The following is a 26,904-nucleotide window of genomic DNA, read 5'->3' on the forward strand; positions in this document are numbered from 1 at the left end:
GCAGACTTGTACTCACCCTTTAAGGTCAAACTCATCACACCCTCTGCAGCCCTCCCTGCTATGGGGGGGCTGTGACAGCCTGGTCTGTGTGCCACCCCTTGCAGAGTCAGGATCAGAAGCCCCCCGAGGTAGGCCTTGGGTGTGCAGCATCTCCACTGCACACCCGGGGCCTGTAAGTGGCGAGGCCTCCCGAGAGCGGGACTGTCACAGCTGGGCGGAGCTTGCCCTGGCAGTACCCTGGGTGTCCAGGTGGCTTCTGGTTTCCTGGGAACTTGGCTTTAGGTCCGTAGCCCTTGGGTCAGTTGGGGCCTTTTGGGTCCCCTCGTGGCTGCGGAAGCTGGGGTTGTAAAGGCGAGTGGCCTGCTGGCACCAGGGAGGGCAGCGCCTAGCTGGGGGCGTCAGTGGGGAAGGGCTGAGAAGCCAGGCCCTCGGCGCTGCACCTGGACCTGGATTAACTCCGCAGGGGCGGCCGGTCTGAGTGTCCTTCCCTGCGCTGCCCCGGTTCTTGGCTGGGAGCAGCTAGAGTCCGATGCTGCCCCCTGGTGGGCGAACACTCACCCCATGTGAGAGAGGCCAAGCTAATTAAATACTTTTATTTACAACGGAAAGCGACCAGCAGCGGTCGTGGCAGCAGCAGTAGAAGGCAGCGGTGGAGTGCAGGTCCGGCTGCCTGGGTGGCCGGCGTGTGCGTCCTCCGCCCCCAGGCCGGGGTCTCAGCTTTCGGGCCCCCCAGCTCCCCCTTGCGGTCCCAGATTTTAAGGCATAGCCCGCCCCTCCCGACGGCCCGGAGCCCCTCGCGAGGCCTCCCCGCGGCCGGTCCCGGAGCGCATTCACCACGGAGGCCTGCGCGGGTGGAACAATGTCTTTAGTGCGGCCCCCGCAGCCCCCCACCTCCCCGCGTGGCTCAGAGCGGCGGCGGCGCGGCAGGCGCGGGGTGGGTGAGCACCAGGCGGATGCGCTCCACGCACAGCTCGGTGGCCTCGCGCGTCTCGCGGCACAGCGCGGCCAGGCTCAGGAAGCCGTGGGGCAGGTCCTCCACCACGCGCAGCGTCACCGGCTGGCCCAGGCAGCGCAGCCGCCGCGCGAACATGACCGAGTCGTCCAGCATGGGGTCCAGCGCGCAGGCCTGCGGGCGGGGCGGGGTAGGGGTGGGGAAGGGGACGGACAGACACAAGAAGGGAGGGAACAGGTGCAGGTGTGAGGAGGAAGAGTTGACCTGGGCGCCCTGGCCTCTGCCCGGCATCTCCCTACAAGCTCCCCCAGTCCCCACCTTTGCTCCTTGACTTACCAGGCCCAGCTCCCCCACCCAGACCTGGTGCGCCTCAACCGCTATAGCACAGGGAAAGAACCCCCACTCCCCACCCCCCGCCGTCACTCCCAGGCCACGGTCTCTCCCGGCCCCCACCTCTTCCCCAGCTGCACCCCCGCCTGCGCCTTGCAGGTGCACGGTCCCTGTCCCGTGCTCACCACGATGTGCACGGGTGGCAGGGTCTTCAGCATGTTGTCGGGTGCCAGCAGTGGGGACATGAAGGGGTTCTTGACGATGGGCGCGGAGAACAAGGGCATGTGGGTGGCCCCCTGGCTGGAGATGCGCGGGTGGAAGCCCTCAGGGAAGGCGGCCCTGACGCCCTGGCCTCTGTCCTTGGCGCCGCGTTCCTCCCTGGCTTCCGCCTCGTCCACACCATCCTCAGGCCGCAAGAAGAAGTTGACGTCGGAGGCCGAGGAGGGGCCCAGTGTCTCAGCCGACAGTGACATCTCGGGGGTGTCAGTGGCCTCGGAGCTGCCCTTCACGCTCAGGTCCTTCAGCGTCAAGCTCTTGAGGGAGTCTGTGCCCAGTGGGCCCTCGGGCTGGGCCAGGGCTGCTTCGGACACACTGCGGCGCATTGGCTCTGCGGGAGGGGCAGGGGCAGGGGGCTGGATGGGGCCACAGGTGGGCCTGGCTCTGCTGGGCACCGGGGTGGCCGGCGGGGAGTTCAGAAGGTGGGGCTGTGTCCCAGTGGAGGGGGTGTGTGTGCTGTGACGGGGAGGGTGGAGTGCAAGTTGGTTTACCTACAGGAGCCTTAATTTCTTCCTCCTTACAAGGCAGATAAAAATAGTCCCTGGCTCACACAGGCTGTAAGAACTCTGGGATTAGATACCGCTACCCCCGATCCAGCCGCCTCCCCGGCCCCGGCCGAACCAGCCTTGAGGTGATTCGCAGGCCCACGAGGCTTCACAGTCCCCGGGGAGAGTCCCCGGGGGTCCATTAGATTCCCAGGGACCCTGTGCTGTAGCTGCCTGGATTTGCTCCCAAACATTCGCGTTCTGCATTTTTATATCTTCCCTGTGGGTGACCACAAGCAGTGCCCAAATGATGTGCCTCCAGCCCACCTTGGCCTCAGGTCTAGAAATCTAATCAGACCCCCGCTGCTTACCACTGGGGCCAGGCTCCTATAATTTCAGGTTTGTTTTTTTTTCCCACTTGTCTTTGTAAATGCACAAAGGCAAAAGTCCAGACACTGTTGAGAATAACCGTGTAAAGTGCTCTGTGACCCAGAGGGCCACTGAACAGAATTGCTGGCACAGGACACAGGGCACCAGCATATCTTCTAAGAGTGCCTACTGTGCACCAGGTGTTGTGCTGGGCGCTTGACACAAATAGGTGTTTGTGGTCCTTACAACAACCCAACGAGGCAGATACTCTTTTTGTACCCATTTCACAGAGGAGCACACCAAAGGTCACAGCTACTGCTACTTGGCCATGTCGCTCCATGGCCAGTAACTGGCGGAGTGAGAAGCCAGTGTGGTGAGTGCGCCTCCAGGGGCTGCACCTGTCACCGTGATCCCATAGGGAAAAGCCTAGTGCCCAGGGCCCAGTGCTTCAAATTCAGCTCCCTTTTAATTGCTTTTGTGTGCCTCTGCTTACAGATCCTAAAATTAGAAAGTAAATTTAAAATAAAAGCCGTTCACTTGGGAGAATTTTCCGAACAGGAACGGCATCGACTTCTGAAAAGGTGATTTCTAGTATTCACAGAATGCCTTTGGTCTTTGGTAGACACAGAAATAAGTTTTGAACTGGTTGTGCTTTCAATTCCTTAATAATGTTACCTCGGGAAGAACTGGATCCTGGGTGGACGAGGGTCCTGCCACCGAGCCAAGGCTGAGAACCCCCTGCACTCCGGGGTCTGTCCCCTGTTGGATCACTCATCCTGGCTCCTAGGCCACCCCCCACCCCAGGGCGGGGGTATGGTGGGAGGTGGGGGACGACACATTAGCCCTAAGTGCCTGTCACCTGTTTGTGGGACTGAGGAGGGCTGCACCCCTGCCCGAGGGCTCTGGGAACTTGGGGTGGAGTCTCAGGAGAGAGAGTGGAGACACTGGCAGACACTGGATGTTTCCCAGGGCTCAGGCCTGTGTGAATGAGGCCGCTGAGAAATCCAACTACTGCAAGTGCTGGGGCCCAAAGGTGACCTGGGGCACCAGAATTCCTGGCATTCCCACCTGTGGAGTCCCACCTGTCATGGAAAATCTAGGCTTTGCGGCAGGGCCAGGAGCGGGTATGGGGCACTGGCCAGGCCCTGGGACGTGGCTCCTTCCCTGCGCCGGCCTGTCCCTCCTGGCCGCCCTGGCTTGGATGTGTATAAGGAGGCCGTCACTACCTGACGTTGGTGCTGCGCTCTTGGCTTTGCGTCCGCTCAGCTCCAGGAAGGAGTTGAGCCACGAGGAGGCGCCCAGGCGGAGGTCTTTGAGGAGCAGGGCTGTGTCCCGCCGCATGAGCCCCATCATGCCCAGCGCCTTCTGGTCTGAGTTGGAGTGGTCTTCCGTCTGTGCACCTGCAGAGTGTGCGTGCCGGGGCCGGGCTGGTCTTAACACTCAGCATTTTGGGCACCTGTGCCCCAGGGATCTGACTGCCTCGGAAGAAACATGGCCAGTAAGGAGTCCCAGGTTCCTCTGCCCAGCCCCAGCTTCCTTAGTCCCGGGAGTCCAGGGCCCCAGCCCCCTCCTCCCTCAGACCCAGGGGCCTGGGCCCCAGCCCAGGGCCCCTAGGCAGCGTGGGCCTCACCTGCGTAGGCGCTGACACACTTGGAGAGCACGCTGAGCGGCAGCAGGGGGTCCATAAGGCTCAGCAGCCGGGAGGGAGAGGCGGCTGACTGCAGTAGTGTGGCCGGGTAGGCTGCCATGATGCCATCTGGCACCCGCACGCCATAGGCTGCAGCCCGAAGGGACACGGTGAAGCAGAGGTTGCCGCCGGCGCTGTCTCCCGCAAGGCAAATCCGCTCTCCTGTTGAGCCTGGTTTTGGAGTCGGGGGTTGGGGGTGGGGGCTTGGTCACAGCCTGGTGGGGGGTGGGTACTGGGGAGGGAGGAACTCAAGCTCTGAGCTAGAACTGGCTCTCAGAGGTGGAGTGTGGGGCTCCCCAAAGTCTAGAAGGCTGCAATTTTGGACTGGTAAACTGAGGCAGGGATCTGGACCCATTTGGTGGACAGTGGTCAGTGGGTCAGGAAGACTTGGGACACGGAGAGACCCAGAGATCAGGGAGTCTGGGAGGCTGGGGAGTGGAAGGTCAGGGTGCAGGCTGGCAGCGCAGCCCCAGGCAGGCCAGAGCCTGCTCAGTACCTCGGTGCACTTCCAAGATGGTGGCATTTCAGGACGGGGGCTCAGAGTTGTTGGCGCATGGTCCAGGAGGCTGGCAGGGCAGGGAGCAGAGGCCAGCGGAGGGCCGGGAATGGACGGCAGCAGAGGAAAAGGTAGAGAAGATGCAGGCAGGGGAGCAAGTGGTGGACTTGATGGGAGCGGGGTGAGCAGGTGGCCGGAGAGGGAAGGCAGGGGTGAGGATGGGGCCCGTGTATGAGAAGGAGGCTTGAGGAACCATGTGCGCGGGTCACTGCCCCTGCAGTTCTGGGGTGGGGGGGGGGCTCACCAAGGAGGGCGCAGTGCTTGACGGCCCAGCAGTAGGCGTAGAAGCACTCCTCCAGCGCGCGCGGGAAGGGGGCCTCGGGGGCCAGGGAGTAGTCAATGGAGAGGATGGGGACGCCCAGCTCTTGGGCCCAGCTCTTGAGGTAGGGCTCGTGGGATTTGGAGGTCTGGGCCACGAAGCCGCCGCCGTGGATGTGCACCACCAGTGACCGGGAGCGGGGTGCCTGCTGGCTGCGGGGCCGCAGCTCCAGGCTCCGCGGGCCCTCGGACTTGGCCAGGATGTTGAGTTCCTCGCTGTCCTGCAGGGAAGGAAGAAGGAGGCTGGGGAGGGCCTGCCTGGGTCGCACGTCCCAAGGGATGTGACTCAGCAGGAAGGGCGTCTGGGGCAGGTGTGGGGAGGGGCGCCCATGCTCTCTGGCTCTGCACCTGTTCCCGGCTGAGGCCAGGGCCTTACCTGTCCTTCACGCAGGTCATAGGAGATGAGCCTGACGAGGACGGGCCCAGGGCCCGTGTGGGCCAATGGTGGCGAGATGGTGACCGTGAGCTTGGGGTCGGAGGTCAGCGGCATGTTAAAGGCCTCGGGCGGCAGGCTGATCAGTCGGCTCACCCTCACGTTAGCCGATGTCATGTTGGCCAGAGACTGGGAGAAGGAACAGAAGGGGTGCTGGGGAGGGGCTGCCTATCCTCTGACCCTCAGCATTCCCCTCCTGTGCCATCCCGGGGCCCTGCTCTAAGGGCTTCAGTCACGTCTCCGGGGCCCTGGGGTGCCCATCTGCGACAGGCTCACCGAGAGCACCTCGATCTCTGTGATGTTCCAGAAGGCTTTCCAGAAGTGCACGTCCAGGTTCTGTATGATCCGCTCAAACTCGGCCCCACGCAGCTCTGGGTCGATGGCGAAGCGGCCGCTGGTGAAGAGGGAGCTGGCGGTCACACCTGGGGGTCGGGAGGGTGTCAGGCTGCTCAGGCGGGGGGGGGGGGCAGGGACAGGAGGGGGCGGCGGGTAGAGCCTGGCTGGCTGGCACTCACTGAGACCCGTCTCGTTGCGCTTGTAGTGCTCCCCGAAGGACACCAGCCCGATGGAGATGGTCTGCAGGAAGGGCCGGATGGCGGGCGTGAACTGTGGAGAGACAGGCGGGAGTGAGGGGCAGTAGACGTTTCCCGAGCTCCTGCTGCGTGCCAGGCGCACGCGAGCTGACAAGCAAATGGAGACATGATGATGAATGACTGCATAATGACGTGAGGAAAAGACAAAGACCACAGGCTGAGGGGACACGGAGATGCTGAGGGGTTAGAGGGCACAGCAAGTGCAGGAGCTCAGGGCTGGGCCCGTGCTCAGCAGGGGGAGCCAAAGCCAGGGGGCGAGTGGGCAGGAGCTGGGGTCAGAGACGAGAAGGGGCCCAGACAGGGCTTAGGCGGAGCAGTGAGATGACGCAGGGGTTTCCTGACGGGGCAGGTGGGAGGGGGAAACAGCGACAGCCCGACGGGTACAGGGATCTTGGTGCAGGAAGTGCCGGGTGGGGAGACTGAGGCCCACACTCGGGGACAGCTACTGTGGAGGAATGTGGATGAGGGGGTGGTGCTGAGACAGCGCCACAGGAAACAAAGCCAGGGGAGGCCGAGGCAAGAGGCCACCGAGGTTCCTCTGTGCACTCCACACATGCCGGCCACTGGGCTGGAGCAGGGACGCAGCAGGGCCGTGACGGCTGGGCCCGCACACAGTGGCTGTCAGGTGGCCCTGCTCCTGGCTGCTGGCCCACTGGGCCAGAGAGCGTGGGGTTTCTGGCTATTGTGGCCGGGAGGCAGGTTTAGGCGGTTCCAGGATCTCTTTCCCGTGACTTCCATATCCTGGCCAGTATTTGTGAATCTGGTCTGGGGGAGGGGAGGCTCCCAGGCTGGGGTGCTGAGGACAGCTGGGCCTGTAGGCAGGGGTGGGACAGGGCACGGGGGAGGTCTCTGACTGCCCAGCTTGGCTATCACTGAGATGGGGGTGGTGGTCCAAAGAGGTTGATTGGCTTAGGGGTCACACAGCTCCAGATGCTCCTGCTGGGGCTCCCTGGTGCAGCTGGGGCCTGGGGGACCCAGCACTGACCCCACACCAGGGGCACGCTGAGCCTCCACCCTGAGCCTGGCATCCCAGTGTGCTCCTGTTTTTACCCAAGTCTGAGAGCCGTGGGGCTGCCTGACTCTGTGTGTGATGAGCTGTGTTTCTCCAAGGCTGGTCTGGGTTGGGGTGGGCAGAGGGCAGAAGGCAAGATCAGGGAGGAGAGCAGCAATCGGGTCTCTGTCACCGGCACTGACGCTCGGCAGCTCTCCCCAGGCCTGAAAACCCTGCCTCTGAAGCTCCCTGAGTGAGCAGGGAAGCCTGGGTCCCGATCCAGGTCCACAGCTGAGGGCTAGCACCCTCCCTCCTACAGCTCCAGTGGGGATACCTCCAGGGGGTGCACTCATTTCCAGTAGGCCTCTCAACTAACTTCAGGGGCCATCAGGTAATAGAAGTGAAGGGCTGGTGGTGTGTTGCGGCAGGTTCAGCCGTCACAGCACTGGCATTCTCCATGTCAGAGCACCGGTTCAAGTCCCTGTGCACTGCTTCTGACCCCGTTCCCTGCTCATGCGCCTGGGGTGACAGAGAATATGGCCCGAGTGCTGGATCCTGGCTTTGGCCTGGCCCAGCCCTGGCCATTGTGGGAATGACCCAGCAAATGAAAGATTTCTTTCTCTGTCATTCTGCCTTCCAAATAACTAAATAATTAAACAATAAAAAATTAAAAAACAAAACCCAGAGTGGACAAATTCCCTGGCTGTAAGACAATAAACAGTAGTGGGTATCCAGGTGAAAAAGAGCTGTGTGTGATCAAGAGTTCCCACTATTTGATAGATCTGGCCCAGGGCCATGAGTGTGAGACACTGGGTGCAGCTTTGTCTGAGCGCCAGCCAACTTCCCCTTTCTCTCTTTTCTGAATTCAACAATACTGAGCATTGCGGCTACTCTACTACTGGGCCAGGTCAGGGGCCATCAGTGCCTTCACTGTGGGCCCAGTGGGGCATGGGTGGGGGCACTCACTTGGAAGCCCAGGCAGCGGCCGTAGAAGCAGCCCTTGTGCAACGTCACATACTCCCTCAGGAAGTCAGCAGTCAGCCTCTCGTCACCCTCAAAGAAGAGCCCTCCTGGCCGGTTGGTAGCCAGCAGGCGCTGGGCGTAGTAGGCCAGAGCGCGGAGCTGGGTGAGGGCAGCCAGGTAGGCCTCCAGCTCAGCCAGGTTGTGGCTGGTGCGGAAGAAGATGCTGCGGCGGTTGGAAGCCACGTAGCGGGATTTGTGTAGCAGGTGCGCCAGGCAGCAGCGGGCTGTGTGCACCAGGCTGCGGAACCCATTAGCTGGTGTCTCTGCGTCCAGGTCAAAGAGGTGCGCCACGCCGAGCAGGCGGGCCAGGGCCGGCTCCAGCCCCAGTGCCTGTTCCCGCACACCGGCAAAGACGCTGGACAGTCTTCGTGCTGTCTCCCCAGGGCCCTGGCTGGAGAAGAATGCCATATTGTCTTCTGCCAGGGTCACCAGCGACTGGGTCATTGTGCGCAGGTCCATGCTGTGTACGAGCCTTGAGGCTGTGGGCAGGTGGGGAGGTCTGTTAGGCAGGGCTGGATCGCCCTTACCAGTTGGGGCCCAGGAGTCCAGGCCCCCAAGTCCTTCCTCCCTCAGACACAGGAGTTCAAGCCCCTAGCCTCTCCCCTCGCAGACCTAGGAGTCCAGGCCCCCAGCTCTTTCCTCCCTCAGACCCAGCAGTCCCTGCTGTCTCCTGTTTGGGCCTCAGGACCCTGTTGTCCCTGGACCCAGGAGTCCAGACATGCCACCGAGCCCACAAGAATCTTGGTTGCTCAGCTCCTGCGTCTTTCCTATGGCCCCGGAGTTGGCCAGCACTTCCATCTCCCAGGGTTCAGGACATCTCCTAGGATCTAAGAAGTCTGGATGCCCCGTTGGTCACTCGTCTCAGGACCTAGGGGTCCAGGCCCCCAACCCATCCTTTCTCTGTAGGCCCCAGGTGTCATCCATTTGCCTTTCCTGTTCAGGCCCAACCTACCCAGTCCAAATCCTAGGACCCTGGTGCCCAACACCAGCTCTGCTCCTGAACCCAGGGGTTCTTCCAGGGTTCCAGCCTTCCTGAAATCCTAGTCTCTCAAGTCTGCCCATGGAACCCCCTCACAACTCCAGCACCCTCGCTGTTCTCTGTGGGGTCCTCAGACCTCATTCTCACTCTTCTGTCAGCTGCGTCTCCTGGCCTTTGGCCCTGTCTACGCAGCCAGCAAGCAGCCCTGCACGCCTGCCTGGAACGGTGGTACTCATCGCCGCCACTGGCCTTGAGCTCACTCCACGTCAGACCCACGCTGGGGCTCTGTGCATCTGCAGTATCTAGTGCTCTAACCCTCTGTGACCCAGATGCCGATGGTCAGGTCTATTATTGCTGGCACCCCCATTTCACAGGAGAGGACACTGAGGCCCAGGGGTGTTAAGTAAGGAGCTAAGGCTGCATTGCCAGTGACAGAGCCAATTCTCTGCCCAGCTCTCTGGGTTCAGAGCTGCAGCTCATGCCAGCCTCCTTCCCAGGACTCTGGAGAGCTCTGGCCCTCAAGAACTTGCCCTGTCCTATGCCGGACACCCCACACCCCTTCCTAAGATCCTTGTCACAGGCCCCCTAGATGCTGTCACTCAGGTCTCAACACTCCGCCCTTGCCCGCTTTGGTGAGGATACCACCTCCATCAGCCCCAGGACTCTCTTCTCTCCCGAAGCCAGGCTCCTAGGTGCCTGGCCCCTGTTATTCTAGAAGAAAGTGTCTGTCTCCTCTCCCTTCCAGGCCCTGGGGTCCAGCAGAGGCCATTCCTGCCTCTCAGCTGGCCCTGCACTCACCCCTCCCAGGCCTCTCCTGAGCTGGAGCTCCCCGGACTGCGACTGCTGCTTTGTGGCTGGTGCCAGTAGCAGCCTGGGGCGATAAAGCAGGGAGGGCGGCCTGCCTGGGGTGTGGCCACCGCTCCACCTCCCACCCAGAAAGGGCAGTGAGAACCACGTGCTATAAACAGAGCACGGAGCCCAACTGCCTGTCCCCACCCCTAAGACAACTGGGAGTCCTTGTCCCAGGCTCCTGTGCCTTAGAACCCAGGGACCCAGGGCCCCAGCCCCCTCCCCTTCGGGAGCCAGGAGTCTCAGCCTGAACAAATAAACTGTCCCCTCTCACCCAGCCGGCCACCCTCCTCCCCAGAGTGGATGCAGGGAGCCAAAGGCCCAGTGATTTCAGCTCCTGCCCTCGAGCTGGCCCTGGCACAGCAGGCCCCAGCTGCTGGGGGGAGAGAGCCAGCCCTGCCTGTCCCTCCTGGGAGCACAGAAGCCGATTAAGGGCAGTGCCAAGCTCAGCCCGGGGCCTGAGTCACAGGCCCTGCTCGGGGTGCTCCCACACTGAGTGCCCTGTGTCTGCCACTTCCCCTTCGAGCCCACCCCCACCTCCCAGGCTCAGACACCTCACCTGAGTACCCCGCGTGTCCCCTGCACCTGGCTCTTTCTCACCCTCTCAGGGCTCCCTGGCCACGCCTCCCTCTCTGAGATAGGCATCGGTGGCTCCATCACTGTCTGCCCTGGTTCTGTGCCTGTGCTTCCCGGCTTCTACACACTCTGTAATTGCACGTTTGCTTGTTTACATGCAGGCTGTCTGTCTCCCCCAGGACAGAACCCCTTTATGGAGCCCAGAAGCTTCTAAACAATGGGGGAGTGGCTTTAGTGAGAATACAAAATGACAGCTACAAATCCACAGGGCTCTAGGGGGAGCTGGTACACGTGACAGACATCCATAGGGCACAATGGGAGCTGGAAAGGACAGCCCCTTCCCCAGGGCTGGCAGACAGACGGACAGGTGGACAGAGGGGTGCCGTTCTAAGCTTGGTAGAGCCCCACGCCACTGCTGAGTGGTCCTGGATGAGTGTCACTGCCTCCGGCCACTCTGCCCAGCCAGGCGGGAGGGCCCTCTGCGTGGGGCTTGCTCTGTGGGCTCCTGCAGCCTCGCTAAGATGGGGACCAGGCTGTTTCTCTCTGGGACACTTATCACCATCGGACACACCACACAACTGACTCCTCGTGCTGCCCGCCGCCCCTACTAGATTACAGGCTCCCTGCTGGCAGGGACGTTTGTCGGTTTTGTTCGGCCCTTGGCCTGGTGCACAGCCGGCACTTGGGAAATGCTGACTGCCTGACGCTGCTATCTCCCACTTTATAAACCCAGTCCCATGAGGAGAGAGGAGCGCTCCGACCCAACAGGCCGCTTGAACAAAGCCATGGGGAAGGGGCTGGGTTCTAGGCCCGCACGACTTGAGGGCCCTGCCCTTTGTCCTGTTCTAGGCAGAGCTCCCTGAGGGCTGGGCCAGATAGAGCTGGGCAGAAGGGGTGTTGAGGTTGCCAGAAACTTGCTGAGAATTCCAGGCAGAGGGCACTGGGACAGAGGCAGGTTCACCAGGGCCATGGGTGAGGAACGGGGCAGAGGCAGGGCCAAGGGAGCTTGGGGGGTGTCCAGCTGACTGGGTATCAGCCCTTTGCCTTAAAGAGCTACAGGACAAATAGACCCAGCATGGACTTCAGCCCCTGGGGACCTGGCAGGGGTAGGAGGGGTGGTGGGCAAAGAAGGGTGGGGGGATGGAGGAACAGTCAGGTCTGGGGCCTGGAGTGGGGAAGGGCTTCTGAAGGGGGGGCCTGGGACCCTGGGATCTGATGCAGGTGGGGACAAATGACCATGGCTGCTCCTGAGAAGTGTGTGCAAAAAAAAAAAAAAAAAGCAATGCTGTGTGCAAGCACTGCTCTCTCCGTCACCCACCCCACCGCCCGCCGGGTGGGCACTGCTAGCTTCCCCTTCGGGCAGGTGAGGGGACTGAGAAGCTCGGGTCACACAGCCAGCCAGGGGGCAGCTCCAGGATGGCCCCGCTGGCTTCTGCTGGTGTCTCCAGCATGTCCGGTGTGCCTGTGTTTCTCCTGCTGTAGCTGGGCCTCAGCTGTGTGCCTTCTGGGTGGTCAGGCAGGTGTGTGTGTGTGTGTGTGTGTTTCTCAGCCCGTGAGCTTCCATGGGCACGCGCTGTTATATGTAGGAATATATGTATATGGGTACCTACATGTATGTCCATGCGTCCTGGTCTCCATGTGTGTGTACAGAACACACCTCTCCCCAGGTGCTCAAGCTGGAAGCCAGGCCATCATCCTGGCCACCTCCCCCTCTGCACACCCCCTCCTCCCCATCCAATCCACCACTCAGTCCTGTCCCATCTGCCCCCTAGGAGCCTCTGGAACCTGGCCCTCCTCCAACTCCAGCCTCAGCTGGATGATTCTGGCTCTTTATGTGTCTGACTGTGTCCCCCCTCTTTACATGTCGTCCACATAGCAGCAAAATCCCGTCACACGCTCTCAGCCCTTCAAAGCCCCCTGCCTTTCTCTCAGGATAAAGCCCCAAGCCCAGGACACGGCCTCCCGGAGCAGGCGCCGTCCTCCTCTTCGCTCAGGCTGCCCGCCCCGGCCTCCTCCTACCACTCCTGCCTCCCTCCCTCTGCCGTCTGTGCTGCTTCCTTGGGCCTCAAGGTCTCCGCCTATGCCGTCCTCTATTGTCTCTGCCCATCCTTGGGTTCAATGTCAGTGCCTTGAGGAGCCTCCCTCTGTCGCATTCTCAGGGATTTTCCTCTGTGGTTTCTATCACAGTTTACAAGTGTAGTCTTAGCGTGAGCATTTGGTGATAAGTCCGTTAAGCACTGCCGCTTAGCATGCGTGCATCCCACATCAGAGTGCCTGGGTTCGAGTCCCAGCTCTGGTCCCGATTCCAGCTTTCTGCTAATATACATCCCGGGAGGTAGCAGGTACTTGGGTCCCCTGAGAAATCTGGATGGAGTTCCCTGCTTCTGGCTTTGACTTGGCCCATCTCTGGCTGTTGCAGGCATCTGGGGAGTAAACCACTAGACGGGAGATGTCCTTTCTGTCTCTCTGCCTTTCAAATATATTTTAAAACATTTTTACAATTATAGTCTTATTTGGTCAATACCCATGTCTCCAGCTCAACTGTTGAGCGTGAGCACAACACAAGGTGTCTGGGGAATGCCTGCTGAGGGGGCCTGTTCAGACCCAGCTCGCAATGGGAAGCCATCCATCCTCTGCCCTCAGGGGGCTGGCAGCAGCCGTCTTTCTGCCCTCACTGGCCCAATAAGGAAGTCCAGGTGGCCTCACGCTCTTGGCGCCTCAGTGTCATCATCTGAGAAATGGGGTGATCCTAATGACGATATCCTTGTCCAGTTGCTAGCGAGATCAAACTGATGACAGGGACTCCTCTAGCCAGCCCAGATGCCCTTGGGGCAGGGTGGGGTCTGGTTTACCTACTGAGGCCTGGCACCAGGGAGTGTCAGGAAATGACAGGCCCACCTCCAGGAGCTTGGGGGAATGAGCCTTTGTGAGTAGGTGGGTTCATAGGTTTGTGAGTAGGACTGGCTGGGCCCAGTGCAGGGAGCTCTACCCAATCAGATTCTGCCTGACTCCTCATGACAACCCTAGGGGAAGCATGGTTATTAATATCTCTGTGTTGCAGCTCACACATTCCTTCAGTTATTAATCCAGTAAATATTTGAGCACCTATGTGCCCGACATACTAGGCTCTGACAATACAGGGTAAACAAGGTAGGCACTGGCTGTCCTGCTCTTGGGGTGGTCACCGTCAGGTGGATCACCAGTAATAAAAACCTCCACCTCTCCCGTGGGCTTGCTGTGTGTGGTAGCAAATGCCCTACACTCATCCAAACCCGGCCTCCTCCCCCACTGCACACCCTCGTCCAATCACCATCCAGTCCTGTCCCCTCTGCCACTAGGAACTCCCGCAGCCTGGCCTTCCTCCCTGGTCTAGGTCTACAAATCAGGTGCCCCTCAAGCCTATTTCAGGGCTCAGAAAATCGAGGCAAGGAAGGAGGCGCCTGTCGCACAGCACTGGCTGTGGCTTGAGCTCCTGGCTCGAGGACCTGAGTCTCTGACAGCCGCGTTCTAACCGTGGCCTGTGCCGCCTCCGCGTTCTAACCGTGGCCTGTGCCGCCTCCGGGAGAGTGAGCACCCTGCTCGCCAGGCTCAGCGTGGTGCCGTGTGGCAAGGCGTGCCCTCGGGCTGCAGTCTGAGCTCTGAGCCCGCCTAAGCCTTTCTGAGCCGGTGCAAGTGCATGTGGAACCAACTGCAGTGCTACCCGTGGCTGATAACGGGGAGTAGAGAGAGGGGGGTGGTGAGTATGGGATGGGGCAGTTTCTCCCCTGAATGGGAACTTCATGCAGGAGCTTCCCTAGATTCATAAATACTCATAACTGGCCAAGGACTTACGCCTGCCCCCAGGTCTGCAGCACGTCTGCTGGTCTGTCAGTCTTTGTCCAGCTTTCTGACTAATCTAGGAACCTAGGCGACAGCTCCCCCCTCTCCTGCTGAGACAGCGTGATGGTCTGAAGCCAAGCAGAGCCCCCTTGTCCTGGAAGTGGTGGGGGTCAGGGTCTAGGGACAGCAGCTGGTCTGAGCAGGTGGACTGACAGAGTGGATGAATGCCTTGGTGAGATGGGGGGGAGGTCAGGCCTGGGATGGGCCGGGGGGGGGGGGTCCGTTGCACTCACCACAGTGGGGCACCCCTTCCTCCTACTTTTCTCTGACTCACCCCTAAACTTCCTCTTTGGATAACAGCCGGTAAACTTCTCCAAGATCCTCTCAAGAGCGCTAGGGACCTGGAATCCAACAACTTCCCAGGTGGGGGAAACACTGGGGACAGCAGTTGCCCTTGGCTTGCACCCCAAGCGAGAACCCTGGGCCACGAGGCTTGCATTGCGGACCCCACTCCCCAGACTGTCCTGCGGCGCCCGGTGGTGGGACACTCACGCCACCTCCTTCCCCACGCCCCCCGCGCAGCGGCCACGGGCCAGGGCACGCGCGCCCCCGTTCTCGCAGCAGTGGGTCAGTCCACGGGTTCCCAGTTCCCTGCAGGATGTGCGGGCTTCCTCCCCGGCTGCTCGCCCCCGCGCGCTCACCTTTGGCCTTGCCTCTCCGCCACAGCCGGCGACTGCGAATCCTCGACCCCTCTTTGGCCCTCTTCGACGCCTGTGCCCCATCGGCCCCGGCGGGCCCCGTTGCCCCGGCCGACTCCATCAATTCTCGGCGGGCCCCGCGCGGGGACCGATCCCAGCCGCCAGGCCCCGCCCCGGGGGCCAATCCTTACTACACACCACCGCCAGGCCCTCATGCCACCCAATCCCGGGCTCGAGCCTGTCCGGGTCCCGCCCACTGAGCAATCCTGGCCTCGCTCCGCTGCCGGCTCCGCCCCCAACTCCCAGGGCCGAGGGCCTGGCCCCGCCCACGCGTTAAAGGGCCCGCGCACAGGCTAAATGCAGCCCCGGAGGCGGTGAGAAGCGCCCTTCAGGCCGGTCTAGCGTGGCGCCTTGGGGTCACTCCTACACGTGCTGTGGCTCAGTTTCGCCATCCCACTCACCTTCCCACGCAGGGATCCCCTAGAACGCGGCCCAGCCCGCCCGCCGGAGGGGGAGAGCGGGGCGCCGCCAATCCTCCTCTAGGGGGCGACGGGGCCGGGGCCGGGGCCGGGGATGGAGGGGGGGGCCGAGTGCGCCGGCACCTCAAGGCCGGGGCGGGGCGCCAGCATGGAGGCGTGGCTGTGCCTGGGCGCCTCAGGAGGAGGAAGCCTTTCCTCCCGCTGTCTCCGTGTGGAGTACTCTCTTTCTCTGGATTCTTTAACTCCCTGCCCTTGCCCTCCTCCAGGGAAGAAGGAAGAATTCGGGGCGCCTGCGCGCTAGCGTTTAGATCAATGGGTGGCTGGCACAGAGGAGCGGAAGTCGTGGCAGCCGGGCGCGCGCGCACCCAGAAAAAGGCGGGAAACAGTAGAGGCGCGAAGCTCGCGCATGCGTACAAGCCAACTGCCGCTAGGGCGGCTGAGCCCAGGGAGCCTCCTTCGCGTTCGCTCTGTGGTGCGAACATCCCATGAGCCTGGGCTCTGGAAGCCTAGAGAAACAGCTCTTGGTCGTCAGTGCCGGAAAAATCAAAGCCTGGCGCCTCCTCTCCTCCCAAAGCACACAAGCAGCTCCCTCACGGAGGCACTGATTACCCTCTTATCCTCAGCTCCCAGAGAGAGACCACCATTGCCGCCTCCCTGGACTGCGGCCATACAGGTGCCCTCAGCCTCAGAGCTGGGGCTGCGTTGCTTCCTGCCACCCTCAACAAGTAACCCCTCATCCCATCGCTAAAACTCGGCTTGTCCCATTCTGCACGCAGAAGTCTCGAGTCTGGAGGAGGCAGCTCAGGGCCCGAGCGCCCCAGAGGCACCGCCGCCTGCACTGGAGGAGCCAGGGGAAGAGGCGGAGAAGGTGAGGGATTGCAGAGTCTTGGGCTAGCCCTCTGATGTCATTGCCCCACTTCCCTCGGGCCCTGACTGTGCCCGGGATATCGTGGCCTCCGGGGTTCCCTCCAGGGTCCTGTTGTCTGAGCCCCAGGGCATTGGCCCAGTTGGCAGCTGAGACAGACCTGGGCAATCTTGATGTGGGTCTCGCCTCCCCGGTTCTGCTTATATGCATGCGAACTCCCAGGGGGCAAAGTCCAACCTCAGAGCTGCCCCGGAATGGCCGCTGGATCCGTTGGCCTGAATGGGTGAATGAACACTGGGACAAGGACAGAGCTCTATCCCACCTCCCTGTGTGTTTGATCTCCCCCCAATCCTTTATAGGGATGCAGCCTGGTGTGTGGGAGTCAGCCCCTGGCTTCCAATCCTGGGCTTCCACTTCCTAACTACACCTTCTTTTGCAAGACTCTTAACTTGTATCTTTACGCCTCACCTACCAAATGGGGATGTAGATCTTTATCTCACAGGATTATCGAAGGGTGACCTGCACTAACCTGTCCTACTAAGTGTTGAATGAATGAATGACTGTCCTTAGGTGGCCCTAGTTTCTCCAGATTGAAACTCACGTGTGTCCCGGTAGTGCCTGGTGCTGGTTTTCTTCCCAAAAGATGGCCCACCATGTCCCGACATCCCTTCATGACCAGATTTCTCTCTGAAGGCTGTCTTTACTCTGTTTATCGCTGTTACACCTCTCATGGCTACAGCATCTGTTTCTGAAGACGATCCCACATCTGATTCTGAGTCGGAATCTGTGATCCACTCTAAAAGTGTCCTCCACTCTTGAGGAGATGGCTCTGTGGATGTCTCTTGCGGTGTGGTGGATGTTTCTTGCAGATTTCTGTCCTCTGTCAAAGATTCCTGCCTGGATTTGGCTCTCTGGACTGGCGTTGTTTGCTGAGCCATAGCGTCTGACTGTTGAGCTCTCTCTTGGGATGCAGATTGAATCTGGGCAGGTGGTCCTTTTTTGGATGCAAGTTTAGCCTGGGCTTTAGGTTTTGATTCAGCTTCCTGTTGAGCTAGAGGGGGCTCTACTAGCCCAAGTCCTGGCCTGGCTGCTTGTCCCTCTCTCAGCTCTGATTTCTGTTGAGTTGTTGATTCTTTCCTTGGGCTAGGTCCCTGCTGGGAGGTGGCTTCCTGTTGAGTGAGGGGCAGCCTTTTGATGGGAGATGATTGCTGTGGCACAAACTCCTGTGAGGCAAGGAATGCCTGCTGCAGAGTGGATTTTTGTTGGGCTCTAGGTTCCTGCTGGTGTTCGGCTTCTTGTTGAGCCTGGGGTTCCTGCTGGGTGGAAGGTCTTTGCTGTGAAGCAGGCTCCTGTTGGGTAGTGGATTCCTGCTGAGTCTTCGTTCTTGGCTTGGCTATCTTGGGTACCTTTTCTGGTTTAGGCTCTGGCTGGGTCGTAGGTGTCTGCTCTTGTCCAGGTCTCCCATCTGTCCTAGGCACTGATTTAGAACCAGGTAACACTGTTGTTATCTCCCTCATGGGAGGGGTTGATTTCCCAGGCTTCATGTTTCTGGGCCCCTTAGGTCTTTCTCTTCACAGATCTCTCATGATGGCATCTCCCTTTGTGTTCCAATCCTTCATCCTGGCATTCCTGGTCTTTCTTTCTAAGGCAGGTGGCTAATGGGCTGACACTGCTGGCCCCCCTCTTGTGCCAAGTGGTGCGCCCTGTACCTCCTCCTTTTAAGGAGGCTGTGTGCCTAGTGCTGCTTAGCAGAGGGGAGGGGCTTGTCCTCTTGTGTCATAAATAGGGCCCCACCCCACTCATCACTCAGTTAAAATGTTTCTTCTCCTAAGGCAAGCATCCCAATTTAGTTCTCCGTTTCATTTGGGATGACAGAAGCCAGATTCTGGTTGAGTGGTCCTTTGGCTCTCACCATTCGATCTTTTGAGAAATGGATCAGAGGAGGAGACAGTCTCTATTCTTGTTATAATGATTTTTTTCCTTTTTATTTATTCATACAAAAGGCCACCAGTTTAATCTTCTCAGATTGTTGATCTGATCATTCCACTCCCATACTATATAATAAATACATACTATAAGCATATTATATATATAATGAAGTGTGATGTCCTGTCATTTTTACAGCTTGAAGCTCATTTGAATGGTGTTTGAGGTACCCAATACCAGCTTTCTAGTCCTGAGTTATGTCTACGTATATATCTCTTGATTAGATTGGAAATCCACAGAATACAGTGACTGTTACTGATGATGCCGACGAGGTGATGACAGTGATCGTAAATACTGAAGGCAGCCCCTTATATGCTCAGGAACTGCCAGTTTCTTTTAAACCTGTATTATCTTTAATAAGACCAAAACTGTTTCATTGTTATACCTAGTTTCTTTGTCCCTAGCTCTTACCTAAGGAAAATTTGTTGAATGAGTGAAAGGATAAAAAGTTAGTCAGTGGAGAGAAAGTGAGGATCATGGTGGTGAGGAATGTGCTTAGAACCTGGATTGGGCTTGGGGTAAACAGGGTAAAGTGGGTCATCTGGATTGAACTGACGTGGCAGTCCCTATTTGAAAGAAATACTGTTGACTTATTGCATTTAAAAATATTTATTGATCTCTGTTTGCTACTTTCTTACCTATATTTAGAATTGAGATCAGCTAGGTAGCTGGGGTTTCTGGATCCTTCCAGGTGATCTTAAGCTTGGGTAAGGGGAGGGCACAGGAAAAGACAACAGAAGACCCTATGGGTAGCAATAATCAATATGATGTCGGGAAAATGCCTTTTGAGAGCACTGGAATGATTTAGGGGATAAGGACAGGGAGTGGAGAGAGTAAGATCATCCTCCAGACATAGTCGCTACCCTTTTGACTGAGAATATTTCAGGAGGAGGGTGGACTCTTCAAGCTCCTATAAAGGCAGAGCAAAGCTTGCTAGTTGACATCGTTTGAGAAACTGCTGGCAGGCTCTGGAGTGCTTGTTTGGCTGCCTGTGGGACTTTTGATGCCCTAGGGTAAAAAAAAAAAAGAGAGAGAGAAGGAGAGAGGGGTGCTAATGTTAATAGCATTTTTAAATTAATTTTCTTTGAAAGGTAGACACACACACACACACACACACAGAGAGAGAGAGAGAGAGAGAGAGAAATCTCCTGTCCACTTTTTGACTCCCCAAATGCCTGCAACAGCTAGGGCAGGGCAAAGCCAAAGCCAGGAGCCAGAAACTCAATCTAGGTCTCCTACATGGGCAGCAGGAATTTAAGCAGTTGAGCCATCACTTGCTGCCTCCCAGGGTGCACATTAGCTAGAATGGAGAATGGAGAAAGCACTTGAACCCAGGCACTCCAACATGGGATTTGGGTGTCCCAGGTGGCAGCTTAACCACTGTACCAAATGCCCACCCCCTTAAGAACATGCTTAAAATTTAATTTTTATGAGCACTCTTAAATTATAAGGGTAAGACTTGTCCAGTAGAAAAAATATATAGTACAAAAGTAAAAATATTCCTCCCACTCCAACGTCTGGTGTCTACTCCCTAGAACTAACCGGTGTTAATCATTTGCTACATCTTTTGTACCTTCTGCTATATAAACATGATGGTTTACTTTAAAAAAACAGAAGTGAGATTATAATATATTTAGTACTTTGCTCTTCATCCTTAATAAATTTTTTATTATTGCAAAATACACATCTATAGGAATTAATAAAAACTTAGTTATGAAGGCACAACCATTATGAATGGGATTAATGACCTTATTAAAGAGGCAGAGGAGCTTGGTTTTGCCTTCTGCCATGTAAGCACCCAGCTGGCAGGCAGCATCTATAAACCAGAGAGTGGGCCCTCGCCAGACACCAGGCAATCCACCAGCACCTGGATCTCACACTTCTCAACCTCCAGAACTGTGGCAAATACATTTTTCTTGTTTGTAACCACTCTGCAGCATTTTGTGGTAGCAGCTGAGTTGGACTAAGGCAGTGTATGAAATCATACTTTAGCTATCTTTTTCAGGAGGTTATTTTTAAGTTCCTTTATGTAATCTATTTAAAATGCAGAAAGAGGGGCTGGCATTGTGATGTAGCAGGTAAAGCCATGGCCTGCAATGCCAGCGACCCATATGGACACTGGTTTGAGATTTGGCTGCTCCACTTCTGATCTAGCTCCCTGCTAATGAGCCTGGGGAAGCAGCAGAGGATGGCCCAAGTGCTTAGGCCCCTGCACCAAATGTGAAAGACCTGGAAGAAGTTCCAGGCTCCTGACTTCGGCCTGGCACAGCCCTGGCAGTTGCAGCCATTAGGGGAGTGAACCCATGGATAGAATCTCTCTCTCTCTCTCTCTCTCTCTCTCTCTCTCTCCCTCTCTCTCTCTCTGTTTTTCCCTCCCTCTCTCTCTGTAACTCTGCCTTTCAAATGAATAAAAAATAATTTTTTTAAAAAAAGGAAGCAGAAAGAGTTCTCTCATCTGCTGGTTCACTCTCCAAATGCCCATAACAGCTTGGGTTGGTTCAGGCTAAGGCCAGGAGCTAGAATTCAATCCAGGTCTCCCATATGGGTGCCAGGAATCCAAACCACTTGAGTCTTCATCTGCTGAATCCCAAGGTTCCCATTAGCAGGAAGCTGGAACTGGGAGTGGAGCCAGGAGTCTGATGTGGGATACAGGTATTCCGCAATTTCATTTGTGTTATTATGCATTTGTTTATTTCCACAGATATATTACTCTAATATACCACAGTTGGCAAGGGTACTTCAAAAATTGAATGGAAAATGTATGTTATAGGAGCAGGTGTTGTAGCACAGCGAGTCAGGCTACTGCTTGAGATGCCAGATGCCCACATCCCCTTTTGAAGTACCTGAAACCAAGTCCCACCTCTACTTCTGATTCAACTTCCTGCCAATGCCTGGGAGGCAGCAGGTGATGGCTCAAGTCTTGGGAGGACTGGCCACCCATGTGGGAGAACTGGATGGAGTTCTGGGCTCTTGGCTTTGGCCTGGCTCAGCCCTAGCTGTTGTGGACATTTAGGTAATGAACTAGTGGATGGAGGAGCTCTCTTCCTCTGTCTCTGCCTTTTAAATAACTTTAAAAAATGTGCATGAATTCCAAAATTTTTTCCCCAATATAAAGCTTTTTCTATAAACTTTTTGAAGTACCCTCATATTATTTATATTCTGCTGATGGACTTCTGGTCAGCTTCCCACTGGGTCAGTTATGAGCAGTACTTCTTTTTTTTTTTTTTTGACAGGCAGAGTGGATAGTGAGAGAGAGAGAGACAGAGAGAAAGGTCTTCCTTTTTGCCATTGGTTCACCCTCCAATGGCCGCTGCGGTAGGCGCGCTGCGGCCGGTGCATCGTACCGATCCGAAGCCAGGAGCCAGGTGCTTCTCCTGGCCTCCCATGCGGGTGCAGGGCCCAAGCACTTGGGCCATCCTCCACTGCCTTCCCGGGCCATAGCAGAGAGCTGGCCTGGAAGAGGGGCAACTGGGATAGAATCCAGCGCCCCAACCGGGACTAGAACCCGGTGTTCTGGCGCCGCAAGGCGGAGGATTAGCCTGTTAAGCCACGGCGCCGGCCGAGCAGTACTTCTTTGGAAGTCTTTTTTTTTTTTTTTTTTTTTAGATTTATTTATTTATTTAAAAGAGTTACACAGAGAGAGGAAAGGGGGGAGAGAGAGAGAGAGAGAGGTCTTCCATCCACTAGTCTACTCCCCAACTGGCCGCAACGGCCAAAGTTGTGCTGATCCGAAGCCAGGAGCCAGGAGCTTCTTCTGGGTCTCCCACACGGGTTCAGGAGTCCAAGGACTTGGGCCATCTTCCACTGCTTTCCCAGGCCATAGCAGAAAGCTGGATTGGAAGTGGAACAGCTGGAACTTGAACCAGTGCCCATACGGGATGCTGGCACGGCCGGCGGCGGCTTTACCTGCTATGCCACAGCACTGGCCCTGAAGTCTTTTTTTTTTTTTTCAAAGAATTATTTATTTATATGAAGGTCAGAGAGAGGGAGAGGCAAAGAGAGAGAGAGAGAGACAGAGATCTTTCATCCATTGGTTCACTCCCTAGATGGCTGCATTAGCTGAGGCTGGACCAGGCTGAAGCTAGGAGCCAAGACCTTCTTCCAAGGTCTCCCATGTTGGGTACAGGGGCCCAAGGATTTGGAACATTCTCAACTGATGTTCTCAGGCCATTAGCAGGGAGCTGGATCAGAAGTGGAGTAGCTAGGACATGAACATGCATGCGTATGGGATGCTGAAGTTGCAGGCAGTAGCTTTACCTGCTACACCACAATGCCAGCCCTTAAGAAGTTCTTGTACATTCTTTTGGTTTACATAAGCATTCCTTTTGAATACATTTCTAAGAGTGGAATTGATGGTTCACATAGTACATGTAGTTTAAACCTTAGTTAGTAACTTACAACACTCTTTAAGGTGAGGTGCTAATTTATTTTCCCATTAGTAACATATGAGAGTTTCTATGTTCTCCTCTTTGCCAAACCTTGATCTTGTCAAATTTAAAACTTTTTGACAATCTCATGATTATATACTGATATGTCATTCTAAAATTATTTACTTGAGAGGCAGAGACAGATATACAGTGAAAGTCTTTTTTTTTTTTTTTTTTTTTTTTAGAGGCAGGAAAAGAGAGAGAGTTCTCCTACCTTCTAGTTTACCCCCAAATGCCTACAGTGGACAGGACTGGGCCCAGGGCCAAAACCAGGAGCCAGCAATACAATGCAGGTCTCCCACATCTGTGCCAGGAACCAATTACTTGAGCCATCACCTTCCCTTCCCAAAGTCTGCATTAGCAGGAAGCTGGAATCAGGAGCTGGAACCAGGAATTGAATCCAGGTACTGTGATGTGGGACACCAGCATCTTAACCAGCTAGCAATCTTTTTTTTTTTTTAATTTTTTATTTTTGACAGGCAGAGTGGACAGTGAGAGAGAGACAGAGAGAAAGGTCTTCCTTTGCCATTGGTTCACCCTCCAATGGCCGCCACGGCTGGTGCGCTGCGGCTGGCGCACAGCGCTGATCCGATGGCAGGAGCCAGGTGCTTCTCCTGGTCTCCCATGGGGTGCAGGACCCAAGGACTTGGGCCATCTTCCACTGCACTCCTGGGCCACAGCAGAGAGCTGGACTGGAAGAGGGGCAACCGGGACAGAATCCGGTGCTCCAACCGGGACTAGAACCCGGTGTGCTGGCGCTGCAAGGCGGAGGATTAGCCTATTGAGCCGCGGTGCCGGCCACCAGCTAGCAATCTTAATCAGCTAGGCCAAACCCTTCCCTCATTTTGCTTTTAAATTTTCCTAATAATAATAAAGTTGTATGCCATTTCATATATTTATTAACTATTTGATTTTCCTCATCTGTGAAGTAGCTAAGTATGTCTTTTGCCAATTTGTCTTGTGGTATTGCGTACCTATCTCTCACTGATCTGTAGGATATTCTTTATATATTCTGAATACTAACCCTTTGTAGGTTATATATATTGCATATATCATATAATTAATAGCTTCTGGTTTTATTTGTTGATGACCAAAATTTATTCATTTCAGTGAAGTCAGACTTATCAGTCTTCCTTTATGGTTGGTGTGTTTTATATCTTGTTTAAGAAATCCTTCCTGGAGTAGGAATTTGGTATAGTGGTTAGGATACTAGTTGGTACATCCACATCCCATATAGGAGTCCCTGGGTTTGAGTACCATCTTCATTCCTAATTCTAGCTTCCTGCTAATGCATAGTCTGGGAAGCAGCAGGTGATAGCTCAAGTAGCTGTGTACTTGCCACCCATATGGGAGACCTAGATTAAGTTCCTGGTTTCCGGCTTCAGCCTGGCCCAGCCCTGGCCATTGTGGGCATTTGGGGAGAGTGAACTAGTGGATAGGAGCTCTTTCTCTTTCTCTCAAATGTCTCTCAAAACAAACAAACAAAACAAAACAAAAGAGAAGTAAAAAGAAACATTTTGGGGCCAGCGCTGTGGTATAGCAGGTAAAGCTGCCACCTGCAGTGCTGGCATCCCATATGGGCGCCAGTTCAAGTCCCAGCTGCTCCTCTTCTGATCCAGCTCTCTGTGATGGCCTGGGAAAGCAGTATAAGATGACCCAAGTCCTTGGGCCTCTTCTGCACCCATGTGGGAGAACTGGAAGAAGCTCCTGGCTCCTGGCTTCAGATCAGGTCAGCTCTGGCCATGGTGGTCATGTGGGGTATGAACTAGCGGAATGGAAGACTTCTCTCTCTGGCTCTACCTTTCTCTGTAACTCTGTTTTTCAAAGAAATAAAATAATTCTAAAAAAAAAATTGTTAAAAACTAAAAGAATGAAAAACTATTAGGTAACTTAAAAAAAGTCTTTGTCCAAAGATTGTGAATACACTTTCCACTATTTCCTTATAAATTTAGATCTTTGGGGCTGGTTCTGTGGTGTAGCAGGTAAAGCCACTGCCTGCAGTGCTGGCATCCCATATAGGTTCTGGTTCAAGTCCTGGCTGTTCCACTTCTGATCCAGCTCCCTGCTAATGTGCCTGGGAAAGCTGCAGAAGATGCCCCAAGTCTTTGGGTCCCTGCAACCACATGGCAGACTGGGAAGAAGCTCCTGGCTCTTGGCTTCAGCCTGGCCCAGTCCTGGCCATTGTGGCCACTTGGGGAGTGAATTAGCAGATGAAAAATCTCTCTCTGTCTCTTCTCTCTTTCTCTCTGTAATTCTGCCTTTCAAATAAATAAATAAATCCTTAAAAAATACAATAATTTGTAGACCTTTAATCCTCCTGAAATTTATTTTTGTGATGTAGGCATTTTTACATAAATTTTTTCACTTAAACTTTTATGTACATCTTTTCAGTCAATGCATAATGATTTACTTCATCATAATTTTTGACAGCTACAGATGTCCAGTTTGCTTTGTTGAACATTTTCACCCATTTTTCAATATAAATATTGTTATAATTTATTCTCATATACGCATCTTTTAAAAATATTTATTTATTTGCTTTATTTATTTATTTTAAAGACACAGATCTCCAATCCCCTGGTTCCCTCTCCAAATGTCTACTATAGCTGGGGCTGGGCCAGGCCAGAGCTAGGAGCTTGGCACTCAATCCAGGCTTCCCACTTCCCACCTGGAAGTATTTCCCAAATACTTGCACCATCACCTACTGCCTCCCAGATTGTGTATTGGCAAGAAGGTGGAACTGGAAGTGGAGCCAGAACTCAAACCCAGGTACTCTGATATGGGATGCAGCTGTAGGTGTCCCAAGTGGAATCTTAGCCACTGAGCCAAATACCCATCCCTTTTGCACATATATCTTTTTTTTTTTTTTTTTTTTGACAGGCAGAGTGGACAGTGAGAGAGAGACAGAGAGAAAGGTCTTCCTTTGCCATTGGTTCACCCTCCAATGGCCGCTGTGGTAGGCGCGCTGAGGCCGGCACACCGCGCTGATCCGATGGCAGGAGCCAGGTGCTTCTCCTGGTCTCCCATGGGGTGCAGGGCCCAAGCACTTGGGCCATCCTCCACTGCACTCCCTGGCCACAGCAGAGAGCTGGACTGGAAGAGGGGCAACCGGGACAGGATTGGTGCCCCGACCGGGACTAGAACCCAGTGTGCCGGCGCCGCAAGGCGGAGGATTAGCCTATTGAGCCATGGTGCCGGCCCACATATATCTTTTGAGCACTCATGCTTGTATTCTATAGTTGAAATTTCTTGACGTGAGATTACTGTGTCAAAATGTGTACTAATTTATAATTTTTATAGTTACTGTCAAATTTACTGTCTTTTGGAAAAAGTTTTCCAAATTTCTTTTTTTTTTTTTTTTGTCCTTTCCTCTGCCCCCCATTAAAAGCTTGACAAATTTATTTTCTATCAACAGTATATATAAGGATTCTGGCTTATTCCATTCCTTGTAATATCACAATATCAATTAATTATTTGCCATTTTTTCTGTATGATACTTAAAAACTGCTGAGCCAGGGAGTAGTCCAATTCTTTTTGACACTGATACTGATGGTCATCTTCAGAGATCAATGGCCAGGTCCCCAACAGCCCATGTGCCTCCACTCAGACACTCAGTGAGATTCTTTTTTTTTTTTTTTTAATTTTTTTTGACAGGCAGAGTGGACAATGAGAGAGACAGGGAGAAAGGTCTTCCTTTTACCATTGTTTCACCCTCCAAAGGCTGCTGCGGTTGGCGTGCTGTGGCCGGCGCACTGCGCTGATCCGAAGCCAGGAGCCAGGTGCTTCTCCTGGTCTCCCATGGGGTGCAGGGCCCAAGCACTTGGGCCACCCTCCACTGCACTCCTGGGCCACAGCAGAGAGCTGGCCTGGAAGAGGAGCAACCGGGACAGAATCCGGCGCCCCGACCGGGACTAGAACCCAGTGTGCCGGCGCCGCAAGGCAGAGGATTAGCCTAGTGAGCCGCGGCGCCAGCCACTCAGTGAAATTCTATAAAATTCAGGAATTTGGTTAAGCCATTCTCGTACCTGAAGAATTGTATCCTACCTTTCTCATTCTTCCCCTTTCTCCACAAGTTGACACCAAGTAGAAAGTGTTGAGATGTGTGCCTACCTAGTCTTCTATTCATCCCGCCTCCTTATTCTCAACCCCTGCTTCATCCCTGTGATTCCACAAGGGTGACTCTGGTTTATGGAGACCACCCCTTAGCACTTAC

General features: G+C 55.4%; 2 protein-coding genes across 4 annotated transcripts in view; both read right to left on the bottom strand.

The window, feature by feature from the left end:
* Positions 1 to 577: 577 nt before the first annotated feature.
* Positions 578 to 15,450, bottom strand: LIPE (lipase E, hormone sensitive type). Of its 3 annotated transcripts, none has more exons than XM_062175859.1 (10): positions 15,396 to 15,450; positions 7,957 to 8,492; positions 5,922 to 6,012; positions 5,683 to 5,828; positions 5,350 to 5,535; positions 4,900 to 5,194; positions 4,043 to 4,270; positions 3,639 to 3,812; positions 1,468 to 1,889; positions 578 to 1,126 (listed from the first exon to the last, which is right to left on the bottom strand). In XM_062175859.1, exons 2-10 carry the CDS (start codon positions 8,470 to 8,472, stop codon positions 905 to 907), a joined length of 2,280 nt encoding a protein of 759 aa, XP_062031843.1. In that variant the 5' UTR covers positions 8,473 to 8,492; positions 15,396 to 15,450; the 3' UTR covers positions 578 to 904. The 3 variants fall into 3 exon arrangements, with proteins under 3 accessions (XP_062031843.1, XP_062031842.1, XP_062031844.1); XM_062175858.1 differs by lacking the exon at positions 15,396 to 15,450 and adding an exon at positions 14,938 to 15,119; XM_062175860.1 differs by lacking the exons at positions 7,957 to 8,492; positions 15,396 to 15,450 and adding an exon at positions 14,938 to 15,104.
* A 3,724-nt stretch (positions 15,451 to 19,174) lies between these two features.
* The window catches only part of CXCL17 (C-X-C motif chemokine ligand 17), a 54,797-nt gene continuing 47,067 nt past the window's right edge, over positions 19,175 to 26,904 (bottom strand). Inside the window, exon 4 of the mRNA XM_062175957.1 lies at positions 19,175 to 19,272. Coding sequence (XP_062031941.1) covers positions 19,175 to 19,272 — 98 coding nt within the window. The remainder of the gene's footprint in view (positions 19,273 to 26,904) is intronic.

This window comes from Lepus europaeus, chromosome 19 (assembly GCF_033115175.1).
Source record: "Lepus europaeus isolate LE1 chromosome 19, mLepTim1.pri, whole genome shotgun sequence".
Lineage (NCBI taxonomy): Eukaryota > Metazoa > Chordata > Mammalia > Lagomorpha > Leporidae > Lepus > Lepus europaeus.